Here is a 19,566-nt window from a genome sequence, read left to right as displayed (position 1 = left end):
CACATACATTTTTCTAGGATTAAGTCTTTATGCATCGGTGTTATGAAGTGTAGTAGATGCACATGAGGTCAAATCCTAATCCCAAAGAAATCAATTGCAAGATTCCCATAGGTTTGAATGGGGCCAGATTATAGCCTCGACTAGAGAGTATTTACAGAATACAGTGTATTTAGAAATAAACAGTGTAGTTATGCAATATGCCATAGGTCTTTTGTTCATCATCATTTGAATTACAAATTAAAAGCCTTGCCTCAGAAATATGTTGAACAAGTACCTCCTTGTTAATCAGATAATTGTTGTAACTGTTTTATCTTCAATTAGATTCTGTCACTAACAAAAGCTTCTCTTGTTACACATAAGCGTAATAAAGAAAGTAGCACAGTACATAGGAGAGGTTATGGAGGACTCGAAAGATAAAGTCCAGGAGAATCTTCTGGCCAATGGAGGTAGGTGCTGTGAATATGAATGTTTTTATTCATTGATGCTTTCTGTATCTACGTTAGAATTTGAACAAGTAGCATTAAGACATCTGTCTTTTTTGTGGGGGAGATGCAGGAAATTCTCTAAATTTTCTAAAACAGATCTTAACCCTGGTCCTACTTCCACCGATGTTAATACAAGCTTTTTCCAGTTTATTTCAGTTTCACTTCCCCTTTCCATTGTCCAGTGTCCATTTTTCATTTAAGAGAGAACTTTTATCAGCCTGGGGAGGGGAATAGAAAAGAAGGTAGGCGTCATTGTCTGACTCATGACCCCTCATGGGCTGTGTGGTTTTGAAAATGTATGGACCACTGAGCCTTAATTTGTTCTGATTGACTGTCTGACTGGAATGCTAGTTTGTGACATCAGTTAGCAAAGGCATATATGCCTCTCATTCTCCACTACAATACAGAGAAAGGAGGAACTCTCTGGTAACTACAGCTTTACCTACCTGATATCATAAGTGGACACGTCAGTCTGCCTCAGAGCCAGACCATTAAAAGTCACTTCATCTAATGGAGACTAAGTGCCAGTTCTGGGTAGCAGGACAGCGGACATTGTATTTGTATAATACAGTAGTCTCAATACTTCAGGGGTAAGCAGTACTTTAAGCAGTTTTCTGTACCAATAACTTAGAATAATGGTGTTCCTGCTTGATACATAGGGCAAAAATCCTGCTTTATTCTGTACAGGAAGAGAGAGCAGATGAGGGGCTTTTTCCAGGGCATGAACTTGCTATAGTGCTGAAAGTGTTTTGAGATGTTCTCTTGAGGACACAGTGTGTGGCCAGGGTACTAGTCTGCCAATTACAGAGCAGGACCAACTCCAGTGCAGCAGTCAGTGGCTGTGTGGTAGCTGGATACACACACATGCTGCTCCTGTTTGGAGTGTGTTCCCTTCAATCTTCCCTGTGCAATTCTGCCCTAGCCAGCAGCATTTGTACTCCATACAGTGCTCTTCATTCTCAAAGCACTTTACAAATATTACAATGACCACTCCTCATTGTACCTCTGCAGTAAGCATCATTCACATTTTACAGAAGGAGAAATTAAGGTTACAGGCCATGCCCAAGGCCACAGGGAGAGTCTATGCCAAAACTGGAATTAATGTTTAAGAGCTTCTAGCTCCCAGTCTTGTGCTCATATCATTAGCCTATGAGTGTCTCAGCTGTTTAGAAATGTCTGTTCTCCTCATGTTTTCTTAGGCTACCACAGACCTGTAGCGAGAAATCCTTAGATACCAGAGGAATACTTTGGCAGTCATACTCTGTGTGTTCCAATTTTAAACAAGTAGTTTAGCGTTGACTGTTTGCATTGTTTGCTTTCCAAACCCTGTAGGAACAGTGTTGGGGTTTCTCTTTTAGAAAAGCTCCTCTTGCATATAATAAATCTGCATCTGATGAGTCGAATTCTGAAAGTTTAATAATCCCACTTATTATGTTTCAGGACTGAAGAATAAAATGAAGTGTCTAAAGAGTATGTTGAGTATTGATTGTTGCTGTGTTTTTACAAGCATGCACTTGAGTGTGTTAATGCAAATGATGGGTCTCTCAGTCTGGTTGTAGGGATACAGTGATCAGGTTACGAGGGATTTCTCAAGTAACAACCTCATAGCTCGATCACGATATCCCTATGACTTAGATAACAACAGGTTTAACCCATTGTCTTCTTTTATTTCCTCATTTTGCCCTTTTCCTCTCCTCTTCTAACAACTCTGCATGCACAACAGACAAATGTGGGAATGAGTTGGCTGTGCAATATTTGTTACAAACGTTTAAGTTCTGATGATTAAGATAATTCATTTCTTTCTTAAACTCAGGCTAGGAGTACTTCAGCCTTTCAAAGACTATTGCGTCTTGAAAATGGAGTCAGATTTTTGTACACTAAAGAGTTCTCCTTATACATTAGGATGTCATGCATAGACGCCAGCTAACTAATCCTCTTGACACCATCTGAGATAAATATTATCCCCACTTCACAGTGGAAGAAACGGACACCCCAAAATTAAGGACTTGCCCAAGGCCACAGAGCAAGTCAGCATCAATACTATAACACTTGAGCTCCTGCTTCCTACTCCCATTTTCAGCCCACTTGACCATACTGGGTCAAATTCTCTCTTCAGTTACACCCATGCAATCCCATTGATTTCAGCTGGATCATGTGTGTGATTGACGGAAATATGGCCCAGACTTTCTGAATTCAGAGAGTTTAAGGCCAGAAGGGGCCACCAGATCATCTAGTCTGATTTCCTGTAAATCATAGGTGACAAAACACCATCCAGCCATCTCCACACCAACCCAGAATTAAACCGAAGTATTTCAGCCCTCAGGAGACTAAACTATCAAAATGGCATGTGTGTCTACATGACAGTGTCTTGTCTACATTCAAGCAGGGAGGACTGGGAATAGCACAACACACTGCCTTTTTAGGTTAGCCAACAGACATATGCAGACTTCATTAGGGCAGGAGCCAGTTAGTGTTGGGCAGGTGGGGTACGCCTTTTATAAAAAGCAAAATGAATATGCTACCAGGAACACTAGCCCATCACAACAGCAGGAAATGCCTTCTTGCGGCATAATTATACGAACTTCAAAAGCTAGGGAGTGAAAATAAAACTTTTCCAAAGGTGCTAGGCCCAAATCTGCTGTCATTTATAGCAACATTGATTCAAGGTGACTTGAAATTCAGTGGAGTTATGCCAGCTTTACAAATTATGTTCTATAGTAGAAGGAGATCAAAACTCATAGGAACAGCAAGAGGGGATAAAACAGGGGTGGAAATACATATACATTTTGAAGAATTAAACAGTGTGGAATAAAATTATTACAGCTGAGTGACTAATTCACAGTCTTGAAGGATAATAATTTCAATAATTTCCTTGTAGGATTTATCTTATAGCCTGTCTTTTGGCTCTTGGAGTGCCAACAGCAGCTGGATTGTAAGCACTTCAGGGCAGGAAATGTCTCTTTTCTTTGTTTGTACATTGTACCCAGCACAATGAAGCCCCTAATCCTAGGTCAGACCTCAGGTGCTACCATAATATGAATATTTACTACTACTAGCAGTGATTTTCCTCAAGGATTTTTAGTATTTGAATTAATGCAATTTTTTGAGGATCTTTCTCTTACCTTTGGATAGATTCTTTACAGTTTTCTGTAAATATCTGGTATTTTGTATTGAAAGTTTGTGATGGTATTGATATTCTGTTTACTTCCTAGGTGGATAAATGTAATTCATGATCAGGAGGAGGGGCTTGCAGAAGCTCTGGAGCTTTGAATCTCAGGGATGAATAGCAGCTTAATCAGTTTTAGAAGGGGTAATGTATGACCCATAAGAGGAAACAAAGGCTTGCCTGGAGTGCCATTCCTACTACAATTAGCACACTACAGGGACAGAGCATTGATTGCCTGGGACACACAAAATCAGTGTGTGCTGTCCCAGCTGCAAAGGTGTGGTAGATTGTTTGGCTCATTTAGTAGCTCTGGTGAGGGGTTTGGGGAATAGTGTGTCCCTGTTGTGTCAAGCAGCGTCCCACCTCAAATTATCCCAGCTCCGAGTACTGTTGCACAACAACTTTGGAAAGACTTAAAGGTCACTTTGGAAGTACTAGTGTGAGTGAAATGCAGACATAAAAAGGGTCAGAGTGACTGTGAAGTTTGAACAAATGCTTGTGGAAGCTTGTGTAGAATTTGCTACATCTATTTACTATCCAAACTAGGCTGATTGACACCGTCAGATCATTCACAGACTATGTGGGTGACTACCAGTGCTCATCTCTTTCTTCTGACCAATAGTATCAAGCTGGATACTATTTTCTCTCCTGCTGCTCAAATGCCGACTTTCTTCCAAACGCTCTTGACTGGCTAACAGACTTGCAGGTTTACAGTAACCAGCTTTCATTGGCGTTGTACCAGCTCTAAGATGATTTTGAAGTCAGTTAACCCAGTGAGGAAAAGTCACACAGAGTGTTCACTTCTGTTGCCACAGAGAGACCCTTGAGGCTATTTTATCATACTCCATAGCATATGGCTGGAACCCATAAGCTACAATAATAAGAGCATGCATTTCCTCAGGAAGGCAATTCAGTTTGTGTGCATGTTACCTGACCTCCTTCTCTAGGAAAGCTGTCAGAAATGAGTTTTAAGAGGCATCTGAATGTGGGAAGGAAGGTGCTTTGGTGAATAGGTATTGGGGGAGGGGCATTCCAGACATAAAAAAGGAGCAGAAAAGGGGGATCCTTGGCATCACTGGCAGGTTCAGAGATGATGGAGCAGCAGAGAACACAGAAGGGGGCCAGGTTAGATATCTGGGCAGGGACCATGTGATGTGGCGTGCCCAAGGTAAAGAGAACTCTGAATTTAATGTTTTGAGTGTTTTGGCTTGTTTGCCCCAGGGAGGGGGTTGGTAAAGTCTTCTTGGAACTTCTGTCTTCCATGTGTTTTCATGAGCAATTTCTACATCATTAGTTGCAAGTAGCTCCATGTTGTATTCAGGCACACCTTGCCTAGAAACCAGGTTTCAGTTAGGTTTGTCACCTATAAAGCATTACTTTTCACTATGCACATGAAAGAAACAAACTCCGAAGTGACTGTAACAGACATCTTACCTCTCCAGCACAGAGGTGCATCCACTGCCTCACTTTCCCTCCAGCTGCTAAGCTGATTTGGCATGTTGGCAATTTGGCCCTTCACCTTCTCAACTAAATCTCTGTCACAGTGAGCAGAAGGGAGCCTTGTATAGTCCTGCCCCTTTTCCCAATAGGCCTTGTTGTAGGCTGTAGTCATATGATCCTTCTGGGGAACTACAGGGTCCCAGAATGCCTGTCCTCAAAGGCCAGAACTTGGAGTAGGGATGGGCTGGACCCCTTGCCTTTCCACCTTGTAACACCCACATAAGTGCAGCCTGCCTCCACACAGAGCATGCAATATAATAAACATTAATGTGCTCTTAACAGGCAAAATCCTCAACCCTGCAAACAGGGCCGGGTTAAGGTTATGAGGGGCCTAAGGCTAATGGGAGGGAAGGGCCTAAGTATGAATTACATATTGCAAAAAAAATTATAAAGTCATCAAACATTTATCTACACACATATTTATATATTATTTATTTCTGTAAAATTAACAAGTTTATTTTACTCTCATTACACTCAATTCTTCAAACAGATACTTCTGAGTAAGAGGTAGCATGGGGGACGCTATACTGTCCTTTTCTTAGGCCTCTTTCCTCCGAGGTAGTGGAGGGCCTCATCTGTCTGAGGATGAAAACTGCAGCATTCCCCATCCTGCTCGCCTCTTTCAACCTGGTGCTTCTACTCTCAGCTCTTCACATGGCACAGTGCAAAGCCAAGCCCTGAAGGTGTTTCCCCCAAGCATGGACTCTACACCACACACCCTGTCTTACTCTGATTGCAGTCTAGGAGGCAGCCAGCTTTTATTATGTATAAAAAAAACTACGCAGGTGTAAAATCCACTGAGTAGAGGAAATAGTCGTGGGGAAATTACATTGGGTGGCATTGTATTTTAGGCTGTCTTGCTCTGAAAACTGCCTCCCAATGTTGCACTGGTTGAGGACAATGAATTACTGTTTTCACATTGAACCCAAATATTATTTGTGGGATGATACCAGTTTGTGGGTCCTTTCCCCTGACTCACAGCCTCCTGCAGGCACCTATCTGTTCCCTGTAGGTCTCACTCCCCAGGTCCTCTGCTGGCCTGCTGGGGCCTTTCTCCAATATATGAACTTCGAGCTTCCTAGCCTACAGGGTTACAGTCCCAGACCTGCTGCCTGGATACTGAAGAGAGCCTTTGTCTTCCTTCTTGTCTCCAGCCTCCTCCCTCAACTCAGGCTGCCCATTATATTCCAGTAGGTCCAACTCTGAGGCCCAATCTTCTACCATGTGATCACAGGACTTATTCTCTTCTGTTGGGAAGGCAGGCTGAGCCTGGCACAGGGTGCAGCCAAACCCCAGCTCCCTTAAAGGGCCAGCTCACCCCATGACAGTCCTACAATAATTTCTAAAGGTTGCCTGAACTTTTGATGGGACACGGTAGAATTCTAATGTAGCATCATGGTCTTGTCACGTCATGACACAACCTGAGGACATGTGAGCTTATCACATTGTACAACCTTGCATAAAGACAACCCTACACTGACGTAACATCAGTGTACAACTTTTCTGGGTTGACTTATGCAAAAAATTGCCTGTTTCATAACAGCATTTGACATATTGATGAGCAAAAACATTCATTTGGTTTTGTAATGTCTACTCAACCTTTGATGGTAGCGGACAGTAATGATCACTGTTTTCAAAGAGGTGCATCATGGCAAGAATCCTTTTTGCTAGCTGGGAGTCACTGGTAAATTTCTGCCCCATCACAGGAAGGAGTAGAGGCTCCCATTTCTCAGTTTCAGAGTGACTCATTCATGGGGGCTGTATGCGTAACAGAATTTGCTGTGAATTTCTGACTTTGGGTCCTGGGATTGATTTATTCTTTCGTAGAAACACTGTTGCACAGCTTTGCTTCCATTAGCTTGGGAATTCTGAGTTTATGCTTGCACTGGTACACTGTCAAAGCCAAATCAGGAGTTTCTTGCTCAGTTTTGACTCACTCCTTATTCAGGTTTGACTTCAGGAGGAGTCTGACAGAGTCAAAACTGAGTAACAGTATCAGCTGTATCAGTAGCAAATTGGGTGAAATACTTCTCTCAGTGCAATTCCATTAACTCCAGTGTTTGCCCGAATGATATCAGCTCCTACTGATATGATTATAAACTTCAGCCACACTTTAATAATCAAAACTGAGGTGTGTTTCATGAGCATATTTGCCTCAAATGAGAATGACTGCAAAATCTGATACTGTTGAATATCTTTTTGTCCAGAACAGGCACAGCTAATTTTATAGTGACTCTAGTTTGGTGATAGATACTAATGCCCCGATCCTCAAAAATATTTTCCACTGGAAGTTAGGTGTTTGAATATTGTTGAGGATCTGGGTCTAATTGATTGGGAACAATTTACCTCAGTGAGGATGTATGACTTGATTATTAATTAGTTGGGCCTGAGCTACAAAGTTTAATTCTGGATCTGAACTTTTTCCAAGTTTGGGGAAAGCGGGGGCGGCAGGGGAGGATCTTGAGGGTTTTTTAGAGTTGTGCTTCTTGTTTGTGAAGTTCAGATCTGGTGCGGAACTCTTGGGTCATTCAGAAGTGGGATTCTGGGTGAGCCCCTCTCTAATGTTAATGAAAGGTATGGCTAGTGAAGCAAGTGGAGAATAGCTCCCAAAGTTGTATTTTACTTTCAGTTTTTGAACATAGTGTAGTGGATTTCTCAGCTTGCTTGTTTCATACATATATTTGTATCTTTTCAGTTGACCTAATTAGTTACCTGACCCGGTTTGAGTGGGACATGGCCAAATATCCCATAAAGCAGCCATTGAAGAATATTTCAGAAGCATTAGCAAAGGTAAATCGTACTCACCGACTTCTAAAAAGACATCCAAATGGGAGTATCATGCTGTTGCAGTTCTCAGGGCTAGTATCAGTGTCTGGTCCTTCCCCTATCAGAGTCAATGGAGCTTTGCCATTGAGTTGAGTAGGAGCAGAAGCAGACCGTTTGTACTGAAATAGTCAGTGTGATGTTTTCATTATGAAATAATGCTGGTGAAATCTACTCAGAATAATATATGGTGAAACCTACTCATGTCACAGGAGGATGACAATGTGCCTTAACAGCTCTTCCTGTAGGGTTGCCAACTTTCTAATCACACAAAACCAAACACCCCTGCCCCGCCCCTTCTCTGAGGCCCCCTCCTTCCCTAACTCTTCCCCACCTTCACTCACTTTCACCAGACTGGGGTAGGGGGTTGGGGTGTGGGAGGGGGAATGGGCTCTGGGCTGGGGGTGCAGGCTCTGGGGTGGGGCTGGGGATGAGAGGTTTGGGGCACAGAAGGGGCTCTGGGCTGGGCCAGGGTGTTGGGGTGTGGGGGAGGTGAGGGCCCCAGCTGGGGGTGTGGGCTTTGGGGTGGGGCAGGGATGAGGGGTTTGGGGTGCAGGAGGGGGCTCCAGGCTGGGCCAGGGGGTTCGAGTGTGGGTTGGGGCAGGGGATTGGGGTACGATGGGCGGGGGGGGGGGGGTTCCTGGCCACGTTTACCGTGGCTCCGAGGAATCGGTTGCCAGGGTCCCTTTTTAACTGCATGTTCCAGTCAAAAACCAGATGCCTGGCAACCCCATCTTCCTAGAATATTTTTATATAAGCTTCCTACTGCTTTAATCTCCTTTATTATAATACTTTTGTTATTATTATATATTACAATGTTGTTGTCCATGTGGAAAATATTGTATTTTTTTTCTACAGTATTCATGGCTTTACATTAAATCAAAACACATTGCAGGATGGATGAATTATTTACACTGTAAACTTCTTGGGGCAGGAGCCATCTGCTATTTTATATCACTATACTGCCTAGCACAATAGGGCCCAGATCATGGTTGAGGCCTAACGCATTGGATATAATGGGAGGGAGGTGAAATGGAGAGAGCATGGAAACAATGAATTCTGTTCACAACCACTTTTCCTATAGTTATTTTCTTAAACCCAGGTGAAGCTACCTCTTTGCAAGTGTAACGCCCTTCATTAACAAACATGCCATCTGATAACTCTCTTACTTGTGCTGGTGGATGCACTGAAAATGTCATGAAAATGTACCTGTAACGAATTTAGCATTTGCTACTTATTTGACAGCACTGTTGACTTTGTAAACGTAAATGCAGTCAGTTTACATCAGTTGCATTTTTGCTTTTGTATTTAGCAAATCACACAAATAGAAACAGACCTGAAGTCCCGAACAGCAGCGTACAACAACATTAAAGGAAATTTGCAAAGCCTGGAAAGAAAAACTGTGTATGTACAGTATGTGCCTGTGTATGTTGAGTGTTTGTGCTGGGGTGTTGTTTGTATGTATGTACTTTCCTGCCCACTTTATAAAAGTGTACATGTTCTGACAGGAATGAGTATCGGGAGTAATTGTCAGAAGTGCTGAGTGCCCACAGATCTAGCGGAAGTTAAGTGAGAATGGGGATGTCCAGTACCTCTTAAAGTCAGACCAATAGATTCCTTCTCTTTGCTTCGGCTAAAGTTCATAACTCTTATCTATTAGAGGCAATGTGACTGACTTGCTTTGTAATGCATCAAAACCTAATATCATTGCATTTGTTCTGAGCATATCGCATAGTATCAGCAATAAGAGATGGGGACGTTCTACTAAGTCAACCAGTGCAATCCCATGCGATGCAGATTGTATCCTATACTTGGTTATAGAAGTCACATGCAATTGTGCTTCCATTATTTCCCCTGGGAGACCATTACACCGCTGTCTGCATCTCACTGATGATCAGCCTTCCCATTCTTAATTTCATCCTGTTACTCATAGCTACCCCCTCTTGCTTTTGTAAATGTTCTCTTTCCTCTCGTCACTGGGTTAAATAAGTTCACTCTTTAAACATGTTGAGACTATTATAAATATAAAGTATGTTGGGTTCCCTTGATTCACTACTTTTGTAATTTTCCTTAAACAAGCAATGAGATTTGACTGGCCAGCTCCATTCTTTTTAAATTCAAGTCTGCTTTTATCATCTCCCCACTGCCAATGGGAGTTAGAAAATCCTAGGTAAGGTGAATTTTAAGCAACCCATTTGAGAAGAAAACATCTGTAAACAGAACTTTTGGCGCATCTTAGAGAGTGCCAGGCAAACCCACTGTCAGTGCCAACACAAGTCTCAATGCTAATGTGAGCTCGCCTTTCCTGTGCAGGTTCTCTAGTTCCATAAACAGCCTCACAGCTGCCACTCCACACTGCTGGGACTGTTCCCAGGGAGCTGAACTGTACCAATGAAAGTTACCCAGGCCCTGTGGGAGGGGAAGTAGGGCTCCAGGAATGGAGAAGAGTGCCACATGCAATGTAGCTTAGCACTTTGGAGAATGGTTAGGATGAGAAGTAGCCAGGCATTTTTCATCTTAGTGGGTTTTTTTTGTTAGTTTGTTTTATTTCTGTCAAAACCAAAATGTTAGCAGGAACTGGTCTGTTTCAATGCATTTTTTCGACACAAAACATTTTTGAAAAAAAGGTTTTGAAATTGTTGAAATGTTTCATTTTGGCATGTTTGAACAATTCCGGTTTTCCATTTGAAATGCCCTTTTGTTTTGAAATGTAAGCTAATTATAGTAAAATAGAACACAATCAAAGTCTTTTGGAGTTTCAGTTCACAAAAATTTGAGATTTTTGACTTTTTATCCAGATTTAGGATGTGAAAATTTTTCAAAATCTCAAAATTTTTGCCAGAAAGAGAGAAACTGTTTCCTGCCTAGCTCTATTTAGGACGCAGCCCCCTGCCCCCCCTTGCAACAAACTGGTGGATTAACATCTTCCCTCCCCCAACACCCTCTTAATTGTTTGTGGCATACGCTGGCAGGGTTACTCTGTCTCTCCTTTTGGGTCTGCATTCTTTATTCCCTTCATGCCTCTCTCCTTCCCCCCCTTGTGCTTTTGTTTTTTGTTTTATATTCATGTTTGTTCACTTGAGTTTTGCTGTGCTCCCTGGGTCTTTCCTCCCAGCCCCGACTCAGCAGAAGAGCACTTGCCGCATGGGACAGAAGATACCCATGGGTGGCTAAGTGGAGCTGGGACAGATGCTCCCAGACTAGCTGTCCCCTCTCCAATTCCTCAGAGGGATTGACCTCCAGTATGGGAAAGACAAGGCGAGAAATAACATGGCTGTGGTGGTTCTGTTTCCAGTTATATATTGAGCTGTAATAAGAGATTAAGCAAAAATATGAAGAACCTTAATGAAGGGTATAGTGAAAGCTTCAGTTCTACTCACCATCACAGACTCAGGGGCATGGAGGGTGTCTTTCTATACAGTATGTCCTGGCAATGCTGAAGGGCTTCTCTACACAAAACTTATACTGCTTTAACTAGACTTAGTTAACGTGGTACAACACTGCTAGTGTGGGCACGGTGGTACCGGGGTAATAAATATTCCCACATGAGCAGGGGAATAAAATAAACTGATATAAGGCAATTTTATATTGGTATAACTGAGTCCACACTAGGAGTTGTACTGGTATAACTCGTGTAAGAAATCTCACCCCCTTACCAAAATAGATATACTAGTACAAAACCTGTGTGTAGGCGAGGCCTTTAGACATGTCAGATCTGGAACGTGCATTCCTCAGTATGTAACACTACTTCGCAGTTAGCTGTATAGCACTTGACATTTCCCAAGTGCTGTAGTCACCTGTATATGCTCCAGTCATGATTCTTTTCTTCTGATTTGTTTTATTTTAGGGGAAATCTGTTAACTCGTACTTTAGCTGATATAGTGAACAAAGAAGACTTTGTGCTGAATTCAGAATATCTCATCACTCTTCTCGTTGTAGTTCCAAAGTAAGATAATCTCATGTCTTCCCTTTCAGGGAAGGAGGGAGAGAGACAGAATGCAAGTGTGTGTGGTTTCCTTTTAAGAGGGAGGGAGGTAGTTATGAAAGACAGGGTCAGAGTCACAAAGTTTGGATATAGGGTTTTGGTTTGGGCCCATCTCTAAGAGTATGTCTACATGAGAGCGGCTCAGCTGTGCTGCTGCTGTGTTGCACTGTGTCTACATAGTGTAGACACTTCCTACATTAACGGAAAAGGGTTTTTTCCCCCATCCATGTAGTTAATCCACTTTTCTGAGAGGTAGTAACTAGGTCAATGTAAGAATTCTTCCATCGACCTAACCACATCTACACTGGGGGTTAGGTTGATGTAACTACATTGTTCAGGATGTGAAATTTTTCACATGAAGCTAGGTCAGTCTAATTTTTGAGTGTAGACAAGGTCTAAGATACATCTAGGAACTACATAAACGTGCAATGCACATGTCACAAGTCATGCCAACTGAGAGCCCATTAAACCTTTATACCAACCCCCATCATCATGGTTTCTTTAATGACACATTGTACAGAAAAGTTATTTTAAGAAACTTTTTGAGAGTTTAAAATACTTTTACTGGGACTATTTAAAAAAAAACAACCCTGTACCTGTAAAGCTGTGTGTGACACTTTGGGGTTTCCCCCAGACAGTATGGGGTTGTGTCACCATCTGCCCTGTAAACCTAACCGCTTCTGTGTTGGCTCAGAGCCCTGGTCCCAGCAGCCTGCTTGCAGCACCATGGCCTCACCCTGGCTTCCACCAGCCTGATTACTCCTTGCAGGGTGACCCAAGCAGCCCTTCCAGTCCTGGGTCTCCTCAAAACCATCTCCTCTGCAGTGCTCAGCCCCTCTCACTGTAGCACTCAGTTTGCTGCTCCTTTAAAGAAACAGTGCCCAGCACCAGCTATTAGTTTGGCTGAGGTTTTTACCCCACATTTGGAAATAATGCACTGAGACGGGTGTGTAATAAAACAAGATCAAGTTTGTTAACAAAGCACATGCAGCAGTGTTATAGCTGTGTCGGTCCCAGGTTATCAGATAGCCCAGGTGGGTGAGGTAATATCTTTTATTGGACTAACTTCTGGTGGTGAGAGAGACAAGCTTTTGAGCCACACAAGCTCTCGAAAGCTTGTGTCTCTCACCAACAGAAGTTGGTCCAATAAAACTATTACCTCACCCACCTTGGTTCTTTAACAAATAACAGACATTTAAGCAATCCCAAGTAGAAGGCATTGAGATAGGAATGGTTACAAACAAACAAAAGTAAAAGTGTGCCTCTAAGACTAAAACCTAACTTAATGAACTAGTTTTCTCGCCATGGTCATTCTTCCAGCATGGCTGGCCAGTTCTTAACCAGGAGCCAACAGAGAGCTCAAAGCACTCTGTTCCTTTGTCTCAGCAGGAGAAGGATGCCAGAATGGCTCTCTCTTTGCCTATATCCTCAAATTTTATCTTTCTTTTCAAAGTTAGGAAGCCTTCCTGGGGGGCTCAGCTTGGTATGGCCACCAAGGAGCTGACACCATCTTAATATTTGCAGTCTCCTCCCACTGTCATGACAATTAAGTGGTTATCTCCCCCACTCGCTAGTTTGGTGGCTTTGTTCACCTGCTCTGTAAATGCATTTCCATGGTCTCTCTTTGCTCAATTTACACTGGTGATATATTCAAGCCAGCTGGAAGCACATTCCTTAGTCTAGGGCTGGGTGCCTTAAGCCCTGCCTGCCAAGCGCAGTTGAAGAACATAGTTCCAGCACACATTTATAATTCTTTATCTGCTAACTGCACATACCCTGTGCAAGCATACTAATTGATCAGTGAGTTAGCTTTCCAGTGATATATTGCGAGACACCTTTTAAATAAACATGACAGTGGGTGGTGGGTGTACAGGCCAGCTGAGACTCAGTGCTTCACCTGGGAGCCCCTTGCCCTCTGGCTTTAGGATGCTCTTAGTGGCACATTAAGTGCATCTTTTTACCATGCTGCCAACTGGCCAAGGCTCAAAGGGAGGGGAAAAATCATTCTAAAAATACCTTGTCTAAACATCAAAATGTCACTGTGTATAGTCTGTTATCTCAGGCCCTTCCAGGGTGGGCTAGGAGTAAGTGTTGGGTCCCTTTGGGAAGCTGGGAATCTCCCCTCTCCCATGGGATAAAGCTGCTGCTTCTAGACCTTCAAGGATGCCAGATTTTAAAGTTGTGCTATTTTGATATTTAGAAAAACCATCACTGGAAACCTTTGTCATGCTGGGCCTCCAGCTAGAATAACTGGGTGGAGGAAGTGGGGAGGAATGCCACATGTGAGGGAATGAGGAAATGTGTGCTGGCAGGCTGATTTCTTATTAATTTATTTATTTAATGGCTGCAGTTTGAAACAGCTCTAGAGTTTGGAATGTTAGAATAAATCCTGGTGAAAGAGCTTCATTGGCAGGTGATGTGGTAATAGACTTTTGATAAGTTAATTTATAATATGCCCCGTGCAGCCTGGCATTGGCTATCACATACCCATGTATATACTTAGTAAAAATGCTTGCGCTTTTCCGTTACTTAATGCACTTTGTTTTGTATTGCCAACAGATCAAACTATGCACAATGGCAAAAAACATATGAATCCCTCTCCGATATGGTAGTGCCTCGATCCACAAAGTGAGTGACATTCCTGAACTAGCTCCCCTGTTTGCTCCTGAGATCTCTGTGCTGTTTTCATCTTAATCCTTTGAAGTCCCTGGCTTGCAGAGGGAATAGTGCATGTAACAGAAGAGCTCCATGAGACTGTATGGAACGACACTATCCTCTCAATCTCATTGTTGCTACTTCAATCCCTGATTAAAATGGAAGCTGCTTGGTTGTGGGAAAGTGCAGATGAATGCAAATGCTTCTGTGAGCTATTTTACAATAACCTTGCTTTTCTTTTGAAATGTCTAGTGATTCAGGTCTCTCTCCTTTTACCTTGACATCTGACTACTCAACAAACCATTTATTTTGCCTGCTATTGTTATGAAAATAGAGGAACACGTTGTTACAATAATATGGGTCAAGTTCTGTCCTGATGTAAATAGGCACGTCATTAAAGCCAGTGGAATTACAGACACTTACACAAGTGCTACCATTTAACTGTTTCCTGATTGGGGATGGGTTAATTCAGCTTCCAAGATGTCTCTTGTAGCAGCAAAAGCCTAGTTAACCCTTACCCTGTTGGACTTACCAGGAAGTAAAAGTTCCAGTGGATAGCCAATAGCAGGAAAGTGTAGATCATGGCAGAAGAGAAGGTCCAATCCAGAGATAAAAGGCTTGGAGATGGAAGATCAGGAGGGAAGGAACCAATGGGAGCAGGAGAAAGTGGAGAAGGGCAAGTTAGGGAGTGGGCAGGAAAGGGGATTGTCTGCTACTTCCTGTCTCAAAAATATAGGTGGACAGAAAGGAAGAAGAGGGGCAAACAGGAGCCAGAAAGAAGGAACAATAGGAGAGAAGCAAGCAGACACAGACACCCACCTGCCTGGCAGGGTTCAGAAGCTTGGTCATAGAGGGCCTAGAACTGAAAGCCCAGTCGTGCTCCAGCAGAAATCAATGAACATTTTGCCGTTGCTTTCAGTAGCAGCAGACCTAAAAAAGTTCATGTTATCATTCAGTTTTGTAAATGGAAAAGAGAATTGCAACAGAAACCAGGTAATCAAAGCACAGGGCATCCTCTACGCTTGCTCACTGCAGTGCATTTCCTTCCTGCAGAATGATTGCTGAGGATGCGGAGGGAGGACTCTTCACTGTGACACTGTTTAGAAAAGTGATGGATGATTTCAAAGCCAAAGCCAGAGAAAACAGGTACTGTAGTTACTGAATAGCTCCTGCAGAGTGGGCCAGCCTCACATGGTTGCTCAGGGTGGGGAGAGGATGCAGGGAGCCCCTGGCCTGCATGAAGCAGGAGCCAAGCACAACCAGAGCCTTTACACTTCTCTAAGTGCAAGGACTGCTCACGTCTCTTGCTGCTGCTGGCTCTAGATTCACTGAGAGCAGGGAAACCCAGCAGGGTCTGTCCTCTGTGGGGTGAATGTACACGGCATTCTCCAAGAGTGGCACAGCAGCTGTCCACAACCGCCGCTCCTGGTGCTGCCCGCCTAAGGCACAATGTGTCTGGGAGAATAACTCCTGCTATGCTGAAGTGACTCCACATTGCTCTGGGGTAACAGCACCATTCAGCATGCTGTATGGTATTGGCTGGCAATTTAGAAATGCATGTTATTCCAGAAGCGTATGACAGATGATCAGGCAAGTTACATGAGTGGCAGCTATTACAAGCCAATATATTTGTTTTAAGGTTCATGGTCCGAGAATTTTATTTTGATGAGAAAGAACTGAAATGTGAAAAGGAAGAAATGATTAAATTAGCTTCTGATAAGAAACAACAATATGTAAGTAACAAGTAACACTTTGATTTGACCTTCCAGTGACTGATTTGGCCCTCATCACTGTAGTATCTCAGCAGCTCACAATCATAAATGGATTTTTAGCTCACAGCATCCCTGTAGGGTAGAAAAATCTCTTTTATTCAGGGGGAAAACTGAGGCACAGGGTCGAGTCAGTGACTTGCCACTCAAGGTCACTCAAGCTTGTGGACGAGCCTGGAACCCTGTCTAGTGCCCCATCCACTAAATCATCCTTCCTACCCTACAGGCCCCCAATCGTAAATCTGAATGGTTCAGAATTAGCACCAGTATCACTGCTTCCAAAGGTGAGAAACCGCAATGTTACTCTGTTTATTGCCATAGGGGCCACTACTGCGCTGGCTGAAAGTGAACTTCAGTGAAGCATTTGTGGCTTGGATTCACGTAAAAGCCCTGAGAGTTTTTGTTGAATCTGTCCTGAGGTAAGTGGGCAAATATGCAGAAGTTAAAATGAGCGGTTTATTTTCCTGTAGCAGTGTTCAGACAACTTTAGAGGGAAAGGCTCACCACTTTAGAGTTAGGAATTGCTAGAGCCACCAGCACATACAAAATTTAGATGACTGAGAGGAACAGCACTGTTGCTTGAAGGAGGCAAAAGGGTGAAAGTCACTATTCAAGTGTATTTACAGGGGAGGAGTAAAATGAAGGCTACAGTGGGGACAGAACATGTTGTTTAATCGACTTTAGACTTCACAAGGGTGCTCCCATGCACTGTGATCAGGTGATGAGACAGCACAAGGGAAAGACACTCTGCACTGGTGGAGAGGAGTGAGCTGGTGAAGACAGGCTGATAGGAGATTGGAGAAAGACGAGGAAGAGTTCCCAGAGAGTTTTGAAAGGAATGCAAGAGCAAAAAGTGTACGTCTGTGTATTTAAAGGTATGGCCTACCGGTGAATTTCCAGGCAATGCTGCTGCAGCCCAGCAAGAAGTCTGTAAAACGCCTGAGAGATGTTCTAAATGCAGTCTTCAAACACCTGGACGAAGTAGCAGCAGCAAGTATATTGGATGTATGTGTTCAGGCTACTGCATGAGAGACTATGGCCATTAGTTCTGAACAAGACTATAGTTGCAAGACTTTGTATCAATTTAATTAAAACCAGTGCTCAGGAAGCAGATCACATAGGCCTAAACCCTGGAGCATGAGGTGCTATCTCAAGGGGCTAGGAGATCTAGTGTGGGAGGCCTAATGGGATATTTCATACACCTCCCTCTGAAACATCTGGCCACCATCGCGTGTCGGATCCAGGGTGGCAATTCCTGTGACCAAAAAGCCCCCCTGGTTTCTCCCCAGCCTCTGTTGGCTATTCCTAAGCAATATTTACAAAAACCTCACTTTATTCTAATGGAGGTGAGCACAATCCCATAGTAGGGAGCAATTTACAGACAAGTGGCTAGTAGGTATCCACCCTGGAGGGTGGAGGAGGTGAAGAATTAGTTTTGAACAATTAAAAAAATTAATTTATAAATACTTCAAAAAGAATCCACAGTCAGAACTGAGCATGACTTCTCAGACAGAAAGCTTTGATTAAAGCAAATGTAAGAGCATGTTCTGTTTACTGACAGGGATGTAAAAACACAAGTGATTGTATCTCAGAACAGAGTTTATTTCTAGCACCTAAGTTACTTTGTCTCCTTTTGCAGATGAGCATGGACATTCCTGGTTTACAACTGAGCAATCAAGAATACTATCCTTATGTCTATTTCAAGATCGACCTCAGTCTTCTTGATTACAGTTAATTAAAAAAAAAATTTTTAAACAAAAAATCAAGCTTGACTTACTCATGTGCAAGTCCCCAGTGTCCCAGTAGAGTTATGCTCTTCAGCCATTAACAATCAAATTAAAATGCAGGCACCTACTTAGCTGGATAATTTTATAAGAATTCTTTTGCATCTGTAGCACAGTAATTTAAAGCAGTCAATCTACTCCACTTTGAAAGGAAAGTGTTTTACTATTTTATAGTCTCTTCACTTTGTATGGTTAGAAACATGCTTCACAAGCAGGTAGTTATTATTTATTTAGTTACAAAGAGGGGATCATCATTTTTACTGGAATTTAAAATAAAATCAAAAGTTAAAGTAGTCTGGTGGGTAGTGGGTTAATTAGCAATGTACAATCAGGTTTTTGTAACAGATTTCTTACTAATCCAACAGAAAGGGAGGACATCCTGCTCTTAACCTTAAAACCAGATGGAATAAAATTTTCAAAGGCTTCAAGTGCCTAAGTCACTTTTGAAAACACAACTTTAGAGCCCAAGGGCTTGCCTACACTTCAATTGCAGCAGCACAGCTATGCCGCTGCAGCTGTGCCATTGCAGCACTGAGCGGAGATGCAACCTCTGTTGACAGGAGAGCTTCCCCCGTTGGTGTAGGTACTCCACCTGCCTGGGAAGCAGATGTGTCGATGGGAGAAGCTCTCCCGTCGACCTAGCGCTGCCTGTACTTTAAAAATTTTTATCCCAGATCCTTTAGTTAGAATTTAATCATTACTGAAGGCCAGCATGAATCATCATCCATAGCTGGTACAGTCCATCACCTTGTCAGTGTGAAAGACTCCTTAAAGACATTATTGGGTTGGGGGTAGATTTGTAAAATTACTATTGTGAAAAGGAGCTTTCAGCTGTGCCATCTCCTTCTCTCATACACAGGTCAGTCCCATGTACAGTAACTTTGCTAGACATTGATACAAGAGGGGGCCAGCCGCAGAATAATTTGAGTACCTTTTGCCTTTTTATAATATTGATTTTACAAACAGCAGTAATTATACCAAACACCAAAGTGTAACCACCCCTGGGGTGAAACAGTAAGTATTTTAACAGTGTAAGTTGGGAAGCAAGGAACACCAGATCCAATGGAAAATGCAGGGGACATTTAAGAAGGCAGAACATAATCACCCAAGTTGGAATTGGGCCAGGATGCTGGACATAACACCTGGATTCCATTGAAGAGACCTGTCAGTATCAGTTTTAGGCCTCTCTCTAGAGAAAGCAGCTACAGCGGCACATTGACCCTTCACACTCTGGTGGGTCACTCGCTCACTACCAACTCAGAGGAAAACTGCCACCTTCTGAAATCAGCAGTACTTTTCACGAGCCTGCATTTTCCCTAGAAATCTCCCATTCAAGCAGCAACCTAGCTATCAGATGACAAGATCACCATCTGAGGTGGTATGTTGTTTCCAAGAAACT

At 42.9% G+C, this 19,566-nt stretch overlaps 1 protein-coding gene across 2 annotated transcripts in view; it reads left to right on the top strand.

Moving 5' to 3' along the window:
- Positions 1–19,566, top strand: part of ATP6V1C2 (ATPase H+ transporting V1 subunit C2) — a 43,901-nt gene that overhangs the window by 7,246 nt on the left and 17,089 nt on the right. For both annotated transcript variants that reach the window (XM_073336015.2, XM_078852063.1), the window contains exons 4-13: positions 361–446; positions 7,847–7,941; positions 9,287–9,378; positions 11,822–11,920; positions 14,519–14,587; positions 15,668–15,760; positions 16,254–16,347; positions 16,705–16,802; positions 17,259–17,388; positions 18,023–18,113. In XM_073336015.2, coding sequence (XP_073192116.1) covers positions 361–446; positions 7,847–7,941; positions 9,287–9,378; positions 11,822–11,920; positions 14,519–14,587; positions 15,668–15,760; positions 16,254–16,347; positions 16,705–16,802; positions 17,259–17,388; positions 18,023–18,113 — 947 coding nt within the window. The remainder of the gene's footprint in view (positions 1–360; positions 447–7,846; positions 7,942–9,286; positions 9,379–11,821; positions 11,921–14,518; positions 14,588–15,667; positions 15,761–16,253; positions 16,348–16,704; positions 16,803–17,258; positions 17,389–18,022; positions 18,114–19,566) is intronic.

This window comes from Lepidochelys kempii, chromosome 3 (assembly GCF_965140285.1).
Source record: "Lepidochelys kempii isolate rLepKem1 chromosome 3, rLepKem1.hap1, whole genome shotgun sequence".
Taxonomy (NCBI): domain Eukaryota; kingdom Metazoa; phylum Chordata; order Testudines; family Cheloniidae; genus Lepidochelys; species Lepidochelys kempii.
Note: the sequence above shows the minus strand (reverse complement) of the source record. Positions and strands in the feature narration are given on the sequence as shown.